Genomic DNA, 19960 nt, shown 5'->3' with positions numbered 1-19960 from the left:
CAGTTTTAAATGAATTTCTAGCGATTTCAGGAGGCCGAAATATAAAAATTTTCCGGGGGAGCATGCCCCCTGACCCCCCTTGATCGCTTGTGATCATAACATCAGTTTGGTCTGTCTCTCTTTGGTCTGTGTTGATTCATTCTGTGCTTTAGCCTTTCACCAGTAAACTCTTTTCTCAAACACTTTGAAAATATGAATGATAGACTGTGGTTGTTTTTTTTCTGTTATCAATTTCTACAAAAAAAATGTATATTACACACTGTTTCAGTTTTCACATAGGTTTGTGTCTAAATTTTCCCATGGACTTTACACACAAATATGTTGAAAACTTAAAAAAGACTAGAATAAAAAGTGAGAAATTCACATCCTTCTTTGGCGTGCTAAGAAATGGAAAAAGATGTACATGTAACCGCAGTGTCCATCAGGGAAAATTATGTAGGGAATCACACTTAAAAAGCTAATATCAAATCAAAAACCTCCAACCCCTTACAGATGATAAAGAAATGACTGATCCCTTAATAATGAATTGTTTTAGCAACGGGGTGGGTCATGTAATTTTCAACCCCCTATCAGGGGTGGGTCAGTCCGTTTTGAGCCAGAAGGAAGGGGTGGGTCACAAATTTTCGAGCCACCACTTTTCCAATTGCTCCGGCCCACCCCCCCTGGTACTTATTGACCAGTCCCTAAAGTGAATATGAAGTGAAAGTCCTTACAATCCCTGGCTTATCCATGGTCGTAACCAGACCCTTACCATAGACGAGGCAAGACCTTGGTAGGGGGTTCTGGGGCATGCGCTCCAGAAAATATTAAAATCCAGAAGCTATTAATCTCATTCAGAGATATTTTTCATGAGGTATTTCTTGAGAAGAATAAATCTTGTTCAACTGGTGATTATTTTCCCAACAAAACATATTTTGTTTTAATTTTGGGTAAAAACTTTGACGAGGCAAGTGCCTCATCTTGCCTCTTGCTAGTTACGGCCCTGGCTTATGCCCCAAGAGTTGGGGGGAGGGGGGTCTAGGGAGAGTAGCAAGAGGTTTATGCGTGAAACGTGAAAAGGGGCAAAAATTTGGCTGTGAAGCGTGAAAATAGCTAGAAAAGAAACATGATTCGTGAATGTCTTTTCAAGTATATGTAACGTGAATTTGTTTAAACCCTTCATTACCTTCTCTAGGGGGTTTCAAATTTCATTTCTTTTTAATGATTTACTATCTCTGAGAACTAAGTTTATTGGTCTTATTGGGAGTACTACATGGTCAGTGCCTGTTGCTTAAAAATGATTTAAATATTTTAAAAGACCATGCAAACCCCAGCATGCCTATAATTATTTTCATTCTTTCAAAATTTTTCAGTGCTTGCAAAATTAGACTTCTGCTTGGAATGCTCGCAAAATTTTTGTGGGTGCTCATTTGCTATTGCTCGCAAAAATTTACAAGTGCTCGCATGCTCGATTTTAGTGGAGGTACTTTTTGAAAAGTGCTTGTTGCTTGCTGGGCTAACTTTTGTCAATGCTCATGCTCGCAAATGCTCGCAAAGACCATTCGATACACCTATTAGGTCTGAGGAGACATATCTACACATTTTCTGCAGACAGGATCACCTCACTACCCCCTTGTCGATCAGCGATGCAGGGTCCTATCCTCAGTAGACAGAATTAATTCTCTCATTAAATGGACAGTGAAGATGAAAATGACAGTTTCAATGATTGTATAACGATCACACAGTGGTTTTCAAATGACTGTCAAAGTGCTTCATGGGACCACCTCAGTTTTGTGTTTGTTGAACTCTTTTACAAATGTACTAACACTAAAAATATTGCACAGTAGTGTGCTTACAAATAAGAATATAGATCCCTTTTTCTTTTAACCAGTTAGGAAAGTAAACTGAGGACTTGTTGTATTCTTAGCGAATAAAGAACAGCCATTTGAGAAACACAACTGGCATGTTAATTCTGCCATGATGTCGAGCACATCCTCCTTTTGCACACATGCACACTAACCTTGTAGGTACATTAAGTGTAGATACAGGAGGAGTTAGCCTACATTGTTCTCACATTCTTGGCACCAATTGCACGTGTTTCTCTCTTTTTTTATATTTTTTATCACAGTTTGTTTTTCAACTGCTGCATAAAGTAAAAGATAAAGATGTTCAAGGACTGCAGTTCTGACGCTATGACAGTCATAAGGAAACCACTGTAATGTGCAGTGTGTTCTAAACTTTGCTTAAAAGTTTATGTGTTCCTTCATTAGCCATTAACAAAGCTCCACAGGCTGAAAAACACTGTATCACTGCCCCGGGCAGGAGGTACTCCCAATAATGACCTATAGGGGGTGGCTCTTCCCAAAAGGGGTACCTTTTTCAGGCTTCAGGTATATAAAAGGGTAGGGATTTCACAAGTTTAGATATATAAAAGGGTAAAGAAATCTGTCACTTAGGTATTTAAAACAGCTTTTAATTAAAATACTTCACCGGGTATCACTGTTGGTTCCAAAGCCTTGTACAAAGCCCCTGGCCCTGTTGAGGAAAAAGTTATCCAAGCTCAGAGAAGTAGGTGTGATGGTTCGAGATCCTTTCAGTTTGCTCCGTCAGCCCTGGAAAACAGTGAATGTATGAGTTTCCATGTTCCAGTAAAAAACCCCAACGATTAAATTACCATAAATTAATGCTCTCAATATCCCCCCTCTCTTTTAAACCCCCATCCGGAAGTTAAAATATTTAAAAGTAAAGTATTTTTTTTAAAGTAAAGTATTTTTTGAAGAAAAGTATTTTTTAACAAGTAAGTATTTCTTAAGCGTCCCCCCCGAACTACATGTACACTGTGGGGGGGGGGGGGGGTCTTTAGCTTCGGCAGTGAACTCATAATTCAACAAGTACGTAATCGGCGCGTTTGCTTTGGTTTTGCATTACTATGCTTAGTAATTGGTTACTGGGACCGACCGTTATTTTTTTAGGGGGACTGGGCAATTACCCCCAAAAAAATTCCTGCATAGAAACACACGACTGAAACAAAATTGTGCAAGGGGGGTCATGAGCTGAAAGATAAGAAAAATTTTAAATTTTTTTTTGCACAACCTGAAGGCGCCACCTTTCTCAACCAATCAGAAGTAAAACCAAAACCAGTCGGGACTCGCTCGCGCACGTTTTCCCGCGCTTCGTGCTCCATGTATTTACTTCGAGTTTTGATTGGACGGTTCACTGAATTGTCTGTGCCTTTTCTGATTGGCCAAAGTTGTCACTTCGGTTTTGGTTTTCCGACACTCAAATGAAACTTATTCACCCTTGTCGAATGAAATGTGCAGCTAATTGGTTGGCTAGCATGGTCCACCATTTCTCAGACTCCACGCCTTGTTTAATAGTCTCTGTAAATCTCTTAGGGCCTGTTTACATGGAGGGAGGGTGCCCCGGCTAACCGAGTTACCCGGCTAGAAGGTATAAAACCTAGCCCTCCTTTACATGTAGAATTTACAACCCTTCTACCCGAGATGAGACAGCGTCATTGAAGCGTGTCACGGCGTGGGAAAACAATGTAACTCCAAATGATTGAAGAAAAACATGACTTTTTACTGAATAATCAAGGCTTTTCGTCTTCAAACTTATTTTAATTTGATGTACAAGTTCTCAGAAATTTACTGAGTTCATTTTTGACGAAATTCAATCGAAATTCAACAGTATTTGGCCGCCAAATTGAAATTAAATTTGTTGTTTCGTGAATTAGGATAATCATTCCCACGAAAATTTCGAATTAATTAGCTGTTGCTCAAAGAAATATTTCCAGCCGACTGATAAAACTAATTTTGATCAAATAGCACTGTTTGGGTTCAGAATTTATACATTTTATGCCATTAACTTCAAATTTAGTTTAAAAAGACGCCCGAAAACTTATCCCGGCAAGCCGGGATAACTCGGGCATAACCGTTTACATGGCAAAAAGCTATCCCGCCTAGAAGGGTGCCTCGGGCAAGTAGACCGAGTGCCCCGGCAAGGCGGGTTACCCTTCTAGCATGTAAAGGCTTCAATACATTTTCTAAGGAAACGTATGAAAAGTTGGCTCGCCCAGGGTAGCTCGGTTAGCCGGGTAACTCGGTTAGCCGGGGCACCCGCCTTCCATGTAAACAGGCCCTTATTCGCATTTTATACACAACTAAGGGCCTGTTTACATGGAAGGCGGGTGCCCCGTCTAACCGAGTTACCCGGCTAACCGAGCTACCCTGGGCGAGCCAACTTTTCATACGTTTCCTAAGAAAATGTATTGAAGCCTTTACATGCTAGAAGGGTAACCCGCCTTGCCGGGGCACTCGGTCTACTTGCCCGAGGCACCCTTCTAGGCGGGATAGCTTTTTGCCATGTAAACGGTTATGCCCGAGCTATCCCGGCTTGCCGGGATAAGTTTTCGCGCGTATTTTTAAACTAAATTTGAAGTTAATGGCATAAAATGTATAAATTCTGGACCCAAACAGTGCTATTTGATCAAAATTAGTTTTATCAGTCGGCTGGAATTATTTCTTTGAGCAACAGCTAATTAATTCGAAATTTTCGTGGGAATGATTATCCTAATTCACGACACAACAAATTTAATTTTAATTTGGCGGCCAAATACTGTTGAATTTCGATTGAATTTCGTCACAAATGAACGCAGTAAATTTCTGAGAACTTGTACATCAAATTAAAATAAGTTTGAAGACGAAAAGCCTTGATTATTCAGTAAAAAGTCATATTTTTCTTCAATCATTTGGAGCTACATTGTTTTCCCACGCCGTGACACGCTTCAATGACGCTGTCTCATCTCGGGTAGAAGGGTTGTGAATTCTGCATGTAAAGGCGGGCTAGGTTTTATCCCTTCTAGCCGGGTAACCCGGTTAGCCGGGGCACCCTCCCTCCATGTAAACAGGCCCTAACCGTTTCTATTCTTGCCCAAACCCACATGATACCTAGTTTAGTCAACTTGACTCTTTTTCGTGGAAACTGGAAGTTCGACAGCTCGCGGGCCTTCGTCACCGTACACTGATTTACACTTGTGGGAGGGCGCACCTTTTCCCTTTATAGCAGCACCGGCCGGCCGTTAAATTGCGGTTTCTTATGAATTGAACGTGATTGCCTCAGTATTAAAGGCTGGGACTTACACTACACTTCGTCGGCTCGTGGTTACTTGTTGTTTTACATCTTTGACAAAGCTCAGTGCGTGGTTAAAACAAAGGTTGTCATGTTGTAGCGGGTCTGTTCACAACCTCTATTTTTCAACACAGAAAAACGCGAGAGCGGACACTCTCTCGCGATTCTTTAATTTCCCCGTGTTCAACGATAGAAGAAAAAATACGGAAAAAAAGAGGGCTGTGAAGAAATTAATGTTAGAGAGTTTTATTGAATTTCTAATTATAAGTTGGATGTGTGTTAATTTATGATTCCGGTCAGCGAAAAGGGTTGGATTTATTGCCATCAGCACTCTACAATGGTCAACATAAAGTTTTCTTTCTACTCTTACAAAACGGCTCGTACAGAAGTGAAAACATCAAAAATGCAGAAAACAGAAAACTTTAGTTATTGGATTCCTCAGTATTTAACTTCGAGAGTTGTACGATCTGTACGTTGTACAATTTTGAAACCGTGCAGTCCATAACTGTTCAATAGAATAATAATAATAATAATAATAACATTTATAGTGCGCAAATTTCATATATAAAATGTTCAAATGCGCATTACAAGATTAAAAACGGAATAAAAAAGCTAAAAACTAAAATTACAATTAAGAGTAAACTTACAATGAATTTAAAAAGCTAAAGCTACAATTAAAGGTAAACTTACAATGATTTTAAAAAGCTAAAATTACAATTATTAAAAGTAAAATATAATTTAAAAACAACTATGATAAAAATGAACGACGAAAAAGGTGTGTTTTTAGCTTAGCTTTAAAAATAGTAACCGTGCTGGCACTTCTTATATCAAATGGAAGCGCGTTCCAAAGTTTCGGCGCAGCACAGGTAAAAGAACGGTCACCTAGTGTGGCTTTTGATTTAAAACGTGGATAGCTAAGTAAAAGGTTATCGCTAGAATTCCTGAGATTATATTTGGAGGGGAGCCTAAGAGAAATAAGGGACGATAAATAAGAAGGCGCTAAAAAATTAAGAATCTTAAAAGTAATTAGAAGTATTTTAAATTCGATTCTGTATCTAATCGGTAACCAGTGCAATTCATAAATAAAAGGCGTTACATGGCAAAATTTCTGTTCTTTAAAAATCAGTCTGGCGCAGGCATTCTGAACTCGTTGCAGTTTATTTAACAGGCAATCTGGTAGACCATATAAAAGACCATTGCAGTAGTCAAGGCGACTTGTTATGAATGCATGGACGAGAGTCTCAGTTGACTGCTTTGAAAGATACTTTCTGATCCGACGAATATTATAGATATAGTAAAACGAAGAGGCACAGATTTTTGTGATATGTGTTGCCATGGACAGCCTAGAATCAAACCAAGAACCAAGATTTCTCGCGATTGGCACAGGATGGATATCTGAGTCACCCACACGAATACTGATATTGTCTAGCTTTTCCAGCTGTTGTGGTGTACCAATAATGAGGAATTCAGTCTTGTCATCGTTTAATTTAAGATAATTATTCAACATCCAAGAACGAATGTCTCTGATGCAGTCTTCCATACTCCTCACCACAGCAAGTTGCTCAGCTCTGTCATTCGGACTAAATGAGATGTAAACTTGTGAATCATCAGCGTAACAGTGAATCGTGGGCAGATGATATTTAATGATCTCAAAAAGCTTACTCGTGTACAACGTGAACAATAGCGGACCCAGACAGGAACCCTGAGGCACACCCCATTCTAGGTTAAAGGGCTTGGATAGCGACTCGTTAATCATTATCCGCTGAGATCTTCCAGACAAATAGGACGCAAACCAGGAGAGAGCTTTTCCTTGTATACCAAATGAGTGTTCCAGTCGACGTAGCATGGTGTCATGATCAACTGTATCAAAGGCAGCACTCAAGTCGAGCAGAATTAGCAAAGTAACACGTCGATCGTTCATGTTGAGGAGAATGTCATTCATAACTTTAAGCAGTGCAGTTTCTGTGCTGTGGTTCTGTCGATAGGCTGATTGGAACACAGGGAACAGATTGTTACAATTTAAATAATACTGTAGTTGCTTGGCCACAACAGTCTCAACTAGCTTTGAGATAAATGCCAAATTACTCACTGGTCTGTAGTTCTTAAAGACAGGGGGTAATCCATCCTTTTTCAACAGCGGCCTTACTAGAGCACACTTCCAGGTGCGAGGAAAGTAACCAGAATCAAGCGAATGATTAATTATTTTCGTGATCGGAGGCAGTAGCACATCAATACACTCAGTGAGAAGCTTGGTTGGAATAGGATCAAGAGGACAAGACTTCTTAGTTGAAGCTGTGATTAGGTCAGACACCTCCGATTCGGACAACAGATCAAATTCTGAAAAACAGGAAGCAGCTACAGTACTAGTGGCGTTGATAGTAACAGACAGGCAGATCTGGTTTGTAATAGCAGACCTGATATCAGTAATTTTTTGGGCGAAGAATTTTCCAAAATCATTAGCCAACTGATAATCATTAGTAGATAGTGTAAGGCCAGAACCTTTCGATAAGTTTAGCAGGGACTTGCTTGCTCTAAATAATCTTCTCTGATCCGTGCTGTTCTCAGTTATGAAGCTTGTATAGTAATCACTACGAGCATTGTTCATCAAAAACGTCACTCGATTTCTCATAGTATGGTAAGACAGTAAATCGATATGTGCTTTAGAAGCTCTCCATTTCCTTTCAGCTTTCCTCCTTTGTCGTTTAGCCAATATAATTTCGTCATTCATCCATGGAACACAAGGTCGAATGGTAATATTCTTATGCTTAACAGGAGCGTGACGATCCAACAGCGAACGTAATGCGTTGTCAAATAAGGCAGCAAGCTCATCAGGATCATCAGTATTCATTTGAAAAAGTTCGCTGTTACAAATGTCATCCTTAAATGCATCTTTATCAATTGATCGCAGCTTCCTAAATGAGACACAGTCAACTTTGAGAGGTGGTCGAGCTGTTTTCAGTTTGAATAGTAGTGCTAGATGGTCTGAAAATAAGATGTCAGGCGCGGGTCGACCGCTTATAAGGTTGTCTGACTTCCGAGTAATTACTAGATCCAGTGTATGGCCAAGTTCATGTGTTGGTTCCGTCACATGTTGAGATAAGGACATTGACTCTAATAAATCCAAGAAACGACAAGCAGCAGGGTCATTGTGATCATCAACATGGATGTTAAAATCGCCAGTTAGACAGAGAGGATCGTTAGATAGTATAACAGAATCCAGATATTCTGAAAATTCGTCAATAAAACTGTTTACAGTCACAGGATGATTAGTAGAATACGGCGGTCGATAGATAATAACAAGTTGAATGCGCAAGGTGCCAGAGCAGACAAGGTACTCAGAAAATTCAAAAGAAATCCTTGAGCCAGATTCCAGCTTGCAAACATTAATGTTATCCTTAAACAAAAGGGCCGTACCACCGCCTCTACGATCACTTCTAGGGCAGTGGAACAGTTTGTAGCCAGGTGGAGTTATCTCGTAGCAGACAGCAGAGTCGTTATCCGATAACCAAGTTTCAGTTATTGCAAATAAGTCAGCCTTGCATACACTGAACAAACTCATACACTGACGATCCGATATGTGCTCTAAGGAGGGTAAACGTTAAAAACCCATTTCTTTTGACCTTAAAATTTTTTATTCATCCTCAATCCACAGACAAAAAAGCGATAACATTGTTATTGCTTCCTGGCTCCTTTAGTAAATATCCTCCACGCTCTAAAGCAAAGGAAATTAAACACATGTTTTACCAGGGTTTTTTAAAAAAATTTGGGAGAGATAACCCAACACAATGCACTCACATCATAATTATCTTTGAAGTTTTGAAAGCTTCCTTACACGTTTCCGTGAGTGTTATTATAACTGACTTAGTAAATAATAAAGATGGTAAATTTTAAGCTCGGTAATAAAAAAAGAAGATGCATTGTTCAACAATAAAACGAGCATGGGACAAAAAAAACGGAGTCCCTGACGAGAATCGAACACATGGCCTCCCAGATATGATACCGGTTGGACATATCAATCTAGTAAATGGCCCAGCTCACCACGAGTCTCTTGAGTTGTAGCTCAGTGGTTAGAGCGCCCAACCGGTATCTGGGAGGCCATGGGTTCGATTCCCGTCGGGGACTCAACTTTTTCTTTGTCCAATGTTCGTGTCATTGTTGAACAATTCATCTGACTTGTATGTAAGACTACCAGTGACAAATTACCTATTATTAAACTTGCCATTGTTGCTTTATCGTTGGATAAATAAGAGCCAGGAAATGATACATAACAATACGTGGAAACAGATTGTGGATTTGCTGTAGACAGCAAGTAGGCACCGTCTGAATTATGGTGATATCGATAATAATAATCCTGGCCATGAATGCTATTTATACTTTCAAACTGTTAAATATGGCATTGCAGATAGATTCAGATAGATTACCCTGAGAGAGACTCGCTTCTGATTTTCTAATTCCCCCTGAAAAGCGATTTTCGGCCTCGCCTGACCAATAAGCAGGAAGGATCCGTGTATGACGACAACGACGACGACGATGATGTTGAGATGAGGAGGAGGAGGATAAGGATTTTATTTATACAAGAGTGTTATGCAGAAAGTATAATTTACTAATATGAAAATAGAAAAATGAATATATCCCTAAACCTAAGATAAAAAATACACACTTATCACCTTATGTAGTGGTCTTTATTGTTTTAAAAAATAGGGTTACTCCGTCAATTAAAACAGTTATCAACAGACAATGACAGAAGCCCTCGTAAAAAAAATAAAAAGATCGCATAAATCCATGGATTTCTTCTGAACTACCATTATGGCATTTAAACATAAAAATTTATGAATACAGCCCTGGCTCTCGTAAGGGACCACCTCAAGGAAAAAAATGCTTGTAACTAGAGCTGGTCGCTTACGAGAATGGCCTCTTGTAACTGACCACGTGCTCAGTCTCAGGGTAACACTCTTTTATCAATCAACATTATAAGCAATGTTATACTTCGGTATATGTGATTAAGTAGTGTATACAATTACTAAGTGGACTGGCCGCTCACGAGGGTACTTGTATACACTCAACAATTTACTAATAACATTGGCAACTTAAAAGTAAAAAAAGGATATGACTATTGAGCGACACCTCTGGTATGCGTGTTCTTAGATGAAAGGGTGGACAGTGAACCCTTCAGTTCGTAAAGAGTGTGTGTGATAGGAAAGTTCGTTAAGTTTATTGAGCAACTTTGAACAGGCTAAAAGGATCTCAGCAGTTTTTCCGCGTGCTGGATTTCGAAATCCGCGTTTGAAATCAGATCCGCTAATAATGTGAACTAAACTCTTTGCACCGTCGACAAAAATGCGAGTCTAGTCCAGCTACCATGGTTCAGTACTTGCCTTGTTGGTCCTCTAAATTTCTTTTTTACTATTTATGCACAATGACTCGTTCTGCTTTGTTGTTCTGCAATGGAACTGCCCGGCCAAAAACCCACAAGACACCTAGTTTAGTCAACTTCTCTTTTTTCATGGAAATCTGGATACGTCAAACGCTTCCGGAAGTTCGACAGGTCGCACGCATTCGTCACCGTTCACTTGAGGGAGGGCGCACCTATTCCCTTCAGAGCAGCACCGGCTAAACTGCGGTTTTTTGTGGTTGAAACTGATCGCGGATTTCGGTTGAAAATGAGCGCATGACGACTGAAGGCTAAAAGCCACTAGTGCTGTGTTTCAGCTGTTTTTATTTGAAGTTTATGATTTGACCACTCCACCCAGTTAATTTCATTGCGTGGTTCTGAGTTTAATCAAGCTTCTACTGTTTCTTATCATTAAAGTTGGACGTGTGCTAATTTATGATTCCGGTCAGGGAAACGGGTTGGATTAATTGCTGTCAAGACTCTTCAAAGACCGCCAAAAAGTTTTCTTTCAACTCTTGATAAAAACATGGACAGAAAAACCATCGACCCCATCGACAGTGCTCAAAATAGGCCCCTTAAAATCATTACCCTCTAAACAGGAGTGCTTTGAAAGTTGAACGTTGCACAAATTCCGAGAAGAGTTCGCTGGGATTTAATGAAATGACTGCTGTGGATGTGTAGTTTACCGTAAACGTTTGAACAAAGCCCTTGTTCATAATATTTCCTCGACCACCATAGAGGTTTCTTTCAACTGTTGATAAATACTGCTTGGACAAAACTGAGAACATGTATCAACAATGCCGCAAATAGGCACCTACCAGAATAAACTATTTGATTCTTACTAAATTTTGAGAAGCTTTGACTCCTTTGAGAGATGTGCGTTGCACAAATACAAAGAACAGCTCTGTGATATTGGCTTGGATTTATAACTGTTTGTTTCTTCGCGGTATTCAGGAAGTCAGACTGTTGTACTCGATGAGTAGTTCAGTTACTAAAGGCGTAAACAAAAAGCGTTTCTTCAGGTTTGAAGTGTGAAACTGTTTTTCAGTTTCGACCATCCGACTAGTCACGAGACAACTTTCTTTGTCTTCTTTACAAACAGCTGCACTCTCTCTTGCTATTTGTATTTAAGCCATTCTCTCTCATAGTGACCCCGTGAAAAGCAAAAATTGTAAGAGTACGGTTGTATAAAGGAGGTGGGCTGTACAGACTTCGAAACGGTGTTGACTTGTAAATTTGAGTAGGGGTAAAATGTCTAAGTAAATAACTATTATACACTATCTTACGCATTCTTGGCTGTAGCTGTGACTTACAAAACCTTCAATCAGGCTAATTTTTCCGTATTCTTATTTTAGAGCGCGGAAAATTTAGCCTGGACACAGTTGATTACTTCCGTAGTTTCGACTTCTAAGGGGGTCCTCTAAGACTATTTGTATGGCGAACCTCAAACTATCTTTTGTTTATCTGTAACCTTCAGACAAAAAGTGATAAAATCTTTATTGTTTCTCCCGCTCCTTTGGTTAATATACTCTGCTCTCAAGCACAGGAAATAAACAAGTTGGAGTTTTCAGGCGCGGGTGTTTAATTTCTCCCACGCAGAGTTCAGTGAGAGTTTACATTGTAAAAGTGCACTGAAGTTTAAAAACTTCCTTTCAAAGACACAAAGAGACAACAACTGTCTGGCTATTTAAGGAAAATTTGTTCTTCTGCTTGTTATGCCATTTTCGATTGTGGGGGACACACATCAATAGTCAGATTTTAACGCTACGTGAATCCTTCATTACGCCAACGGGTAAATGAACCCGCAGCGATGAAACTCGAGGGATCTCGAGCCATTAGAACAATTTCCTGATTGATGAATAAATATCTTGTCACGTTTTTATATTGTTCCACTTTAACCGTTATGCTTTCAGTTTCCCTGATTTTGGTTTTTGACGAACCCGAAAGCAAGGAAATCGCACCTTTAGCTTTACGTAGAAAAAATCAACAAAGTTCACTTCCTGCGGACTGTAATGTGCTCAAAGCGCGCTCAAAGCAGGCCTTATCTCGACCTGATTACAGTTGTTGACGTCATTAGGGTTGGGAAAGCGAAATGTTGCATGTCCAGGGGAGAGTCAGTAAAGAGTTTATAATTTGTCAAAAATTGTATTTTTTATCACTTTTTCTTCAAATAAAAACCCTAGCATATTTAAATAATATTTCATGAAGGACTTTATCTAAAATCTGGCTTTCTTTGCGATAAATAATGCCTTCTTTTGGCCTTATGAAAATATTATCTCTACCCCTTCCCTGTTAGGACAAAATGTCAATTCCATGGGAGTGTTTTGGCATGCAGCCGAGATGTCGCGGTTTTTGTAGGAAATGACGTAATTTCCGAAGTCAGTTCTCAAACTCTAGTATTTTAGTGATGAGTACATATTAACGGACTATCATTTCGTTTAGTCTTGGTCGGATATTGTAGACACAACGATCGTAGTTTGATCTTTCTTTAAAAACGTTTTTTGGCGTACGAAAAGATGGCGCTCGCATCAATGCAATGTTGTAGTGCAACGGTTGTGTTCTGTTTTTGCTTGTTGGCAACCGGGACTATGGCTGAAATTTTGCCTTCGATATTATGGAATCCAGAAAATCAGTTGTGAGTATCTATAATATTGTTGTAGCTTGAACATTTCCTCACGTAGAGACGAATAGTTTTCATAAGTTGTTATCTATAAACATGATAGGCTTACAACAGCTTACTGTACGCACTGCTGTATAAAAAGCATTTTAGATGCATGAATTGATGAAAGCATGTTTTGTCTTACATCTGAATAATTTGTAAGAAGTGTGTTTTATTTACGGTTTCAAGTATGTTGCACATAGAGGGATCGTAAAATAATTAAGCTTAATCACAAAACAACTTTTTATTGCACTTTAGTTGGAGGCCATGAGGTTGCAGAGTTTGCTAGAGTTTATGCTTAGCAACGCAGTATTAAAAATTTACAAAGCCTGACAAAAATAATTTTGATCGACGGCTGTTGTATGAATTGTTTTTCATAGTTTACTGCTTATTCCCATCTATGCTGGGTGTTATTTAGTTAAGTCTGGTTGTAGTAAAAATGCCCCACAAAGTTTGTAAGCTTGTAGGGATTTGATTATATTTAAGAACTTGTTTACATTAACCCATAAAACAAAGAAACAAAAGAAACACTGAATGAATAATGGCAAACTGCCCAATATGTGGTGGGTTTGTGAACAAAACCTATTCATTGAACTTTTGATATTTATACATTGTATTGTTCTATTTTAGATTTAAAAACCTTGGCACCACAGCAAGAAAGGTCATGGCATTTGATAAACTGTCAATCATTTGTCCAAACTTGGTGGAATACCCAATCAAAAGAGACAGTTCTTATTCTAAAGACCAACTCTATCAAAATGTATTTTTAGTGGATAAAAAGGGTTACGATAATTGCAATGCAACTGGAGGACATAGCATTTTGAGTTGCGAGGATCCAGTGAAATACAGTCATGCTACAATTGTGTTTCAACCAACAACTGCCGATATCAATGATCCTAAATATGAGCAAGGAGAAGAGTACTATTTCATAAGTAAGTTTTTTTTTTTGTTTGCAAAGTAAAAGTCAGTATAAGCATTTATGGAAAGGATTTATTACCCCTGCCGTCAACATAATTCAGACGGTGTCAACTTCTAGTCTGCTAAAATTTATTTTTTACAATCTGTTTCCACATATTGTTAAGTGCATTTCCTGGCTCTAAATAATCTATTTTAAGAGAGTTCTTATCAAAAGAAATTTATCACACAATTAGCCTGATCAGTCAATAAGAGTCAGAAGTTTGGGTGGGTAGACTTTACTGGGTTTTGTTTTAACACTATTAAACCTTATGCTGACCCCAACCTTTCCGGCTAAGATAAGGCACCCTTTTGAAGCAATAAAGACTAATTTAGACTCTTTAAAGGCCGATTTACACGGTACGATTTTGTCGCATGCGACATGCTTACGACAGGCCTTCGACACGACTTAGGAGTTGTACATGTAGGTTTGATTTACACGAAACAATTCGTGTCGTAATCCTGTCGTAAGCATGTCGCAGGCAAGTCGCATGCGACAAAATCGTACCATGTAAATCGGCCTTAAGACTGACACTCTGACATTAAATGGTGACAACTGCATCCTGTTCAGTGTCTCACCCTGTAAATAGGTCAAAACCACACTTTAAGGGAGTGTTAATAATTGGCTGTAATTTAATAGCAGTGAGGAAAATACACTCATGTTCACCAAAACGGAAGTGAATAATATGTATCAAGAACATGTCCAAAACTATACAGTCACCTTCCCCCTTGGGGACACCTAACCTTGCTATTACGGACACCCTGTTGTTACAGACAGAAGTTGAAGTCCCAACAAATAAGAATGACTAGAAACAACTCCCACTACTACAGACTTCCTCAATTGCAGATGCCAAACTGTGGCCCCGAACCTGTCTGACTTATAGTCTGTGGGAGTTGAGTGTAGTTACTGTCAAAATCAAACAGCCTGTGAAACATTAAGGCAAAAGACAAAGAACTGTTTATAATTTATTCATTTTTATAGTCAGAAATCTGTTATCTTTCTGTGCAGACATGCACCTTTATCATACCAAGCTATAAAATCATTGACATCAAAATGACTAAAACTTCACAGTGAAAAGACTTAGTAAGCTTATATTGTACAGAGGATTCAGACTACCTGAGTTTTATTAGTTAAAATATGGTTAAGGGGTAAATAAATGTTAAATATATTTTGTTCTTTTTGCAACTTTTAGATACTGCATCAGGATTGCATAGCTCACTTAACAACCTGCAAGGAGGATATTGTAATGAAGGCATGAAGATGAAGATATATGTTTGTAAGGGCAGCTCTGATCCCAGCTGCCTTGAAGGAAATGAAGGTAGGTCTACTGCAGGACAGTATACTCTTGTCCCGGGGGGGGCACCCTGTATATTTTTGGGTGGGGGTGTGCCGCTGGGAATTTGAAGCCCTTGCCCTATACCAGACCATGTTTAGCTGATTTTTGCAACCCTTTACCAGACTAGACACCGTAAATCCCTACCCTATCCCAGACTTGCATTTTTTAGAACTGTATCACTATCAGTGTTTTAATGGAAAACCATCTGTCAACAACGATGCTGCGATGATTTTATTTACGTTTAGGAAAGCCTCTTTCTCTTCTGAGTTTCTATTCCTATTCTGGACTAAATTCGTCATAACACAGATCAGTTTTCCGGCAAATGCTACCCTTTTCTAGACCAAAACTTTCTGATTTCTTAACCCTATCCCAGACTAAACTGCTTGAAAACCCTACCCTTTACAGCGGCACATACCTATATAGCTCATATATGGGAGTGCCCCCCCCCCCCCCCCGGGACTCTTGTCATCAACCAGATACAGTAAAAACTCCATTAGACCCTAGACTGAGTGGCCTGGGCTCATTTGCTGGCCTGGGAGAGGCCAACAGGGGTGTTAGATGTCAGCAAAATGGTAAATCCAAGACTTTGAAGATAGTGCTACTAACACCTGTCCTTTTTATTTTGCAAGCCTGATACTTTGTTGGCTTGCAAAGTACCAGTAATTAACAACTATAAGACTGCATCATGTTAAAAAAGCAAAACAAAACAAGATGGCAGGACTTGTGAAATTTCACTAAAAATATTGCAAGATAATTTTTGAACGTTCATTTGTTTCTCTTATGTTGTGTTCTTGGACAAAACACTTAACTCTCACAGCACCTCAATGGCATATCTTTCCAGAACTGAAGTATATAAATGTCTACTGGAGAACTGTTAGGACAACGTCAACCTGGCAAAGTGCTGGGGTTAAGTTACTGTGTAGTTGACTAGCATTTTATCTAGGGAAGTAGCCATACTTTCAATCTATAGTTACTTTATATTGTGTACACTAACCTTACTACACCCAGAATAAAAATAACTTACTTTAGCCTGTTTACATTGGTTTTGCAGTAATAAACGGTGGATGGTCTGATTGGAGTGAATGCCCAGATGGCCTTCAAACTCGGCAATGTAACAATCCAGGCCCAGCAAATGGAGGATTAGCTTGTGTTGGTGCAGACAGAAGACCGTGTGCAACAAAAGCTTCTCAAACATTGGGTTGTAAGGGCAGTTCATGTAAGTAGCTGAAAGCTGTCTTTTCATTGCATTTTCAATTTGGCTAGATTTATATATTCATAACAGTTTGATAAATATTGGATACGTATATACGGCCTTATGCGCCTACTGGCGCGACGAGAATTGATGATGATGATGATATATGGGTGGCTAGCTCATCTTTTATATACAGTGTACTGCAATAAATGATCAACTTTTCTATCTGTTGTTTTCCATTTGTTCAGGTCCCACAGCTGATGGTGAAACAACAACAGAACCAGGTAAAGAATCATCCTATTAAAGATTAAAAAAATTGTGTATTTTAAAAGGTAATTAAGTTGTATCAAGGCTCTGTGACAAGGGACAATGTAAGTCCCCTTTGTGCTAGTATTTACATTGGGCAATCACCATTTTATAACCTCACACTTAAAAAAATACTTTTGAAGGGAAGTGATCCCTGCAGATCTGGACTATGTGCACTCAAGTTGATGTCCTTTCTCGGATGTGTACATGTAGCTCTATATTTGCTTTTTTCTTGACTACTAGTTCTTTTTATTGCTGAGGTTCAAGTCGTCATCTAAAAAAGTTTATATACTAGACCTAGTTGTCTAAAAGAGAAAATATGTCTAGAATTACTGAAAGCTATCCAAGCAACAACATCTAGTATGTAGCAGGGTTTGAGGTATTGATTGGAAATCAACTTATAATATATAAATATTATTTTTCTCTTACAAACAGGAATCCCTTCAAAAGAGACCAGAACTGGAGGTACGTCTTGAATTCAATACTATGGTACATGCCTGGATACATTAAGTTATTCAGCTGATTTTTCTGGTCAAATTTTCTAGTAAACAAAAACCTGTTTAGTAACTGAATTGTTTTTGTGCTCCTTCACAGATAAGTTATCAGACAACGAACTTCAGATAAGCAAAGGACTGTTTGTTGGAATATGTCTTGTTGTGTTAGTGGTTGGGATCGCAGTTGGTGCAGTGTTGGGCCTGATAGTGTTTCGGACGCAGAGACAAAAGTCGAAATCAAGTAAGTTCACAGGCCTTTGCACAGGCATTTACCTTTACTGTCATCTACTAAAATGTTTTATTGGCAATAATTAATTATCTTTAAATAGGGGTCTTGAGATTGAGGTTTGAGTTAGAACTAGTCAAGTATAAGTACACATGCTTAAAGAGACATGGTCAGCATTCTTACCGCGCTGACCGGGACACTAGTTTTCACGTTTTGAAAAAATACCACTGTGGACTTTTTTCAAAACGAGCCATCAGAAATCTGCTTCAATCTTCTCAGTGTTTCACTAAATGGGAAAATTTAGAAGAAAAAAAAAACACTGAGAAGATTGAAGCAGATTTCTGAAGGTTCTCTATGCGTATTTTGATTTCGGGTTAAGGTGGACTTTTTTCAAAACGTGAACGCTGACCATGTGATCATGATTATGATCATGATTCTTGGTGGTTATTTCCACCAAGGAATTAAAGTTACTTTTTCAGTCCAATATTTAGGCACTAATTTACATGTACTGCAAAAAGTAGAATGTTGAGTGAAATTATTAGCATCTCAGTCATTGTCAAATAATTTTAAATATTATTATTAATAATTATTCAACAAAATTAAACAAATTATGCTCATGAATACTTCTAATACCCGTTTCCCTCTATGACATGCGCCTGCAGGGAATCATGATAGTTGTATTTATCAAACCATGCACGAGACTTAGCAACGACGAATACAACTACTATGATACCCTGTAGGCGCGTGGCAGAGGGAATCAGGCATTACACCCATATCTGCTAATTACACAAAAGTCATGTAATTTAGACAGATTTATTGCTAGATATTTTAAAATTTGTTTCTTTTTTGTAGAGGTAAAGATTACAAGGGTTCCAAGTGCCTTATCCTCAAGTGCTTTATCCTCGAGTGCCTTATCCTCGCGACCAACTTCAACAGTTTCCACATTTTCCACAGTTAGTGAGAGTGCACAGATGGTGCATCCATAGCTTGGAAAGCAGCAGTTACACAATATTAGATAGAACTTTTTATAATTAAATTAAAATGCATTGTTTGCAATAAGCAGTTATTTTTGGACAACAAAATATTCAAGGCCGTTATTTATATTTAAATTTTTTTGCATTCTTGTACATGCAAATGCAATTATTAGGAAAAATTGGCAAAAGCAAGTATGCAAGGATGGGTGGGGTAATGCTAGCGCTTCAGAGCTTTCTTGCATAGGATTTTTACAAAATTCTGTTAAAAGCACAAAATTAATGTATCAACTGAATTAACTTAACCACCTTATAGGTGTGTCAGTTGATTTATTTTCCATTTAACTTTAGAACCAGAAAACTCAAGAAATGAGAAGCAAAATATTAGACATAAAATGTATTTTGTACATATCTTTCTACAGCACACCTTGTGTTACTTTTATAACATCACAAACTTTTTTTTTTACTTCTAAGTATGTCACTAGAGGACAATCATAAGCTGCTGAAAAACAATGTAGATTAATTGGAGTATATTTTGTCAGTAATGTACAAAATTTGGCAACTTATTATTTATTTATAAAAGCCTATTATGGTTTTGGTACTGTTTACCTTTGAGTTACAAACTTTTGTATAATAAAAGTCCTGTACATATTTTTTATTTCTTAGATTATATGCTCTGAACTTGCAATAAAAATATACTTGGCAATATTTTATGACTAGCTATTTCATTGTTCATAATGTACAGTATATAACTTAAGCCGGCCCTATCCCCCATCCGGGGCCAAGGTACTGAGCAGTGAGGGGGGGGGGGACATGGGGGTCTGAACCTCCCGCCTCCCGTACCTTTTACTCCCGCCTCCCGGCCCTTACCAAAGCTGTTCTCTCCTGTTTGTTCCATGTCTATTGCGAAATATAATGAAGTTTTATGAAATTTCACTCGTTTTCTCCCGGTTCCCACCACCTTAAGAATCTCGCTTCCCGCCCTCTCTCCTCCCGCTTCCCGCCCCTTTTCTCCCGGGCTCCCGCCCTCCTGTCCCCCTCCACTGAGCATATACGGTAACTTAAGAATTGGATGACGCTTATTGTGCGTCTATCAAGTTATGAATGCACACAGGGCTCACAAACAATGCTGTCCAGTCATCTGGGACAACAAGATTTTCCTGCTGGGCAAGTAACTTTTCATTTTCACTGGTCCAGGCAAGTTGTCTGCCAACTAAATCATAATAAACAAGCAAATACAAATATACAACTGAACAGGAAAAAGGAAAACAGAAATTCCAGTATTTTTCAAACCATGACACAGGTTTTACATGTGAAACA

General features: G+C 38.7%; 2 protein-coding genes across 2 annotated transcripts; one reads left to right on the top strand and one right to left on the bottom strand.

Annotated features, from left to right (window-relative positions):
* Nucleotides 1–5547: 5547 nt before the first annotated feature.
* Nucleotides 5548–8668, bottom strand: LOC144648005 (uncharacterized). Its single transcript, XM_078507661.1, has 2 exons — nucleotides 6465–8668; nucleotides 5548–5614 (listed from the first exon to the last, which is right to left on the bottom strand). The coding sequence occupies exons 1-2, from the start codon at nucleotides 8666–8668 to the stop codon at nucleotides 5548–5550; spliced, it is 2271 nt and encodes a 756-aa protein (XP_078363787.1).
* Nucleotides 8669–12823: 4155 nt separating this feature from the next.
* On the top strand, nucleotides 12824–19348 carry LOC144650758 (uncharacterized). Its single transcript, XM_078510507.1, has 8 exons — nucleotides 12824–13136; nucleotides 13791–14092; nucleotides 15308–15433; nucleotides 16503–16667; nucleotides 16892–16927; nucleotides 17385–17414; nucleotides 17544–17684; nucleotides 18522–19348. The coding sequence occupies exons 1-8, from the start codon at nucleotides 13018–13020 to the stop codon at nucleotides 18653–18655; spliced, it is 1053 nt and encodes a 350-aa protein (XP_078366633.1). The 5' UTR covers nucleotides 12824–13017; the 3' UTR covers nucleotides 18656–19348.
* The last annotated feature ends 612 nt before the right edge of the window (nucleotides 19349–19960 follow it).

This window comes from Oculina patagonica, chromosome 4 (genome assembly GCF_052425735.1).
Source record: "Oculina patagonica isolate OP01 chromosome 4, crgOcupat, whole genome shotgun sequence".
Lineage (NCBI taxonomy): Eukaryota > Metazoa > Cnidaria > Anthozoa > Scleractinia > Oculinidae > Oculina > Oculina patagonica.
This window is presented reverse-complemented; position numbering and strand designations above follow the sequence as displayed.

Bases quoted from the DNA above. Each gene is read 5' to 3' on its own strand.
- LOC144648005 (XM_078507661.1), bottom strand. From the start codon at position 8,668: ATGAGTTTGTTCAGTGTATGCAAGGCTGACTTATTTGCAATAACTGAA. The intron at 5,615-6,464 runs GTTTGATTCTAG...TCTATTGAACAG, and splicing joins GCGAGAAATCTTGGTTCTTG to TTATGGACTGCACGGTTTCA.
- LOC144650758 (XM_078510507.1), top strand. From the start codon at position 13,018: ATGGCGCTCGCATCAATGCAATGTTGTAGTGCAACGGTTGTGTTCTGT. The intron at 14,093-15,307 runs GTAAGTTTTTTT...TGCAACTTTTAG, and splicing joins AGAAGAGTACTATTTCATAA to ATACTGCATCAGGATTGCAT. The intron at 17,415-17,543 runs GTACGTCTTGAA...GCTCCTTCACAG, and splicing joins AAAAGAGACCAGAACTGGAG to ATAAGTTATCAGACAACGAA.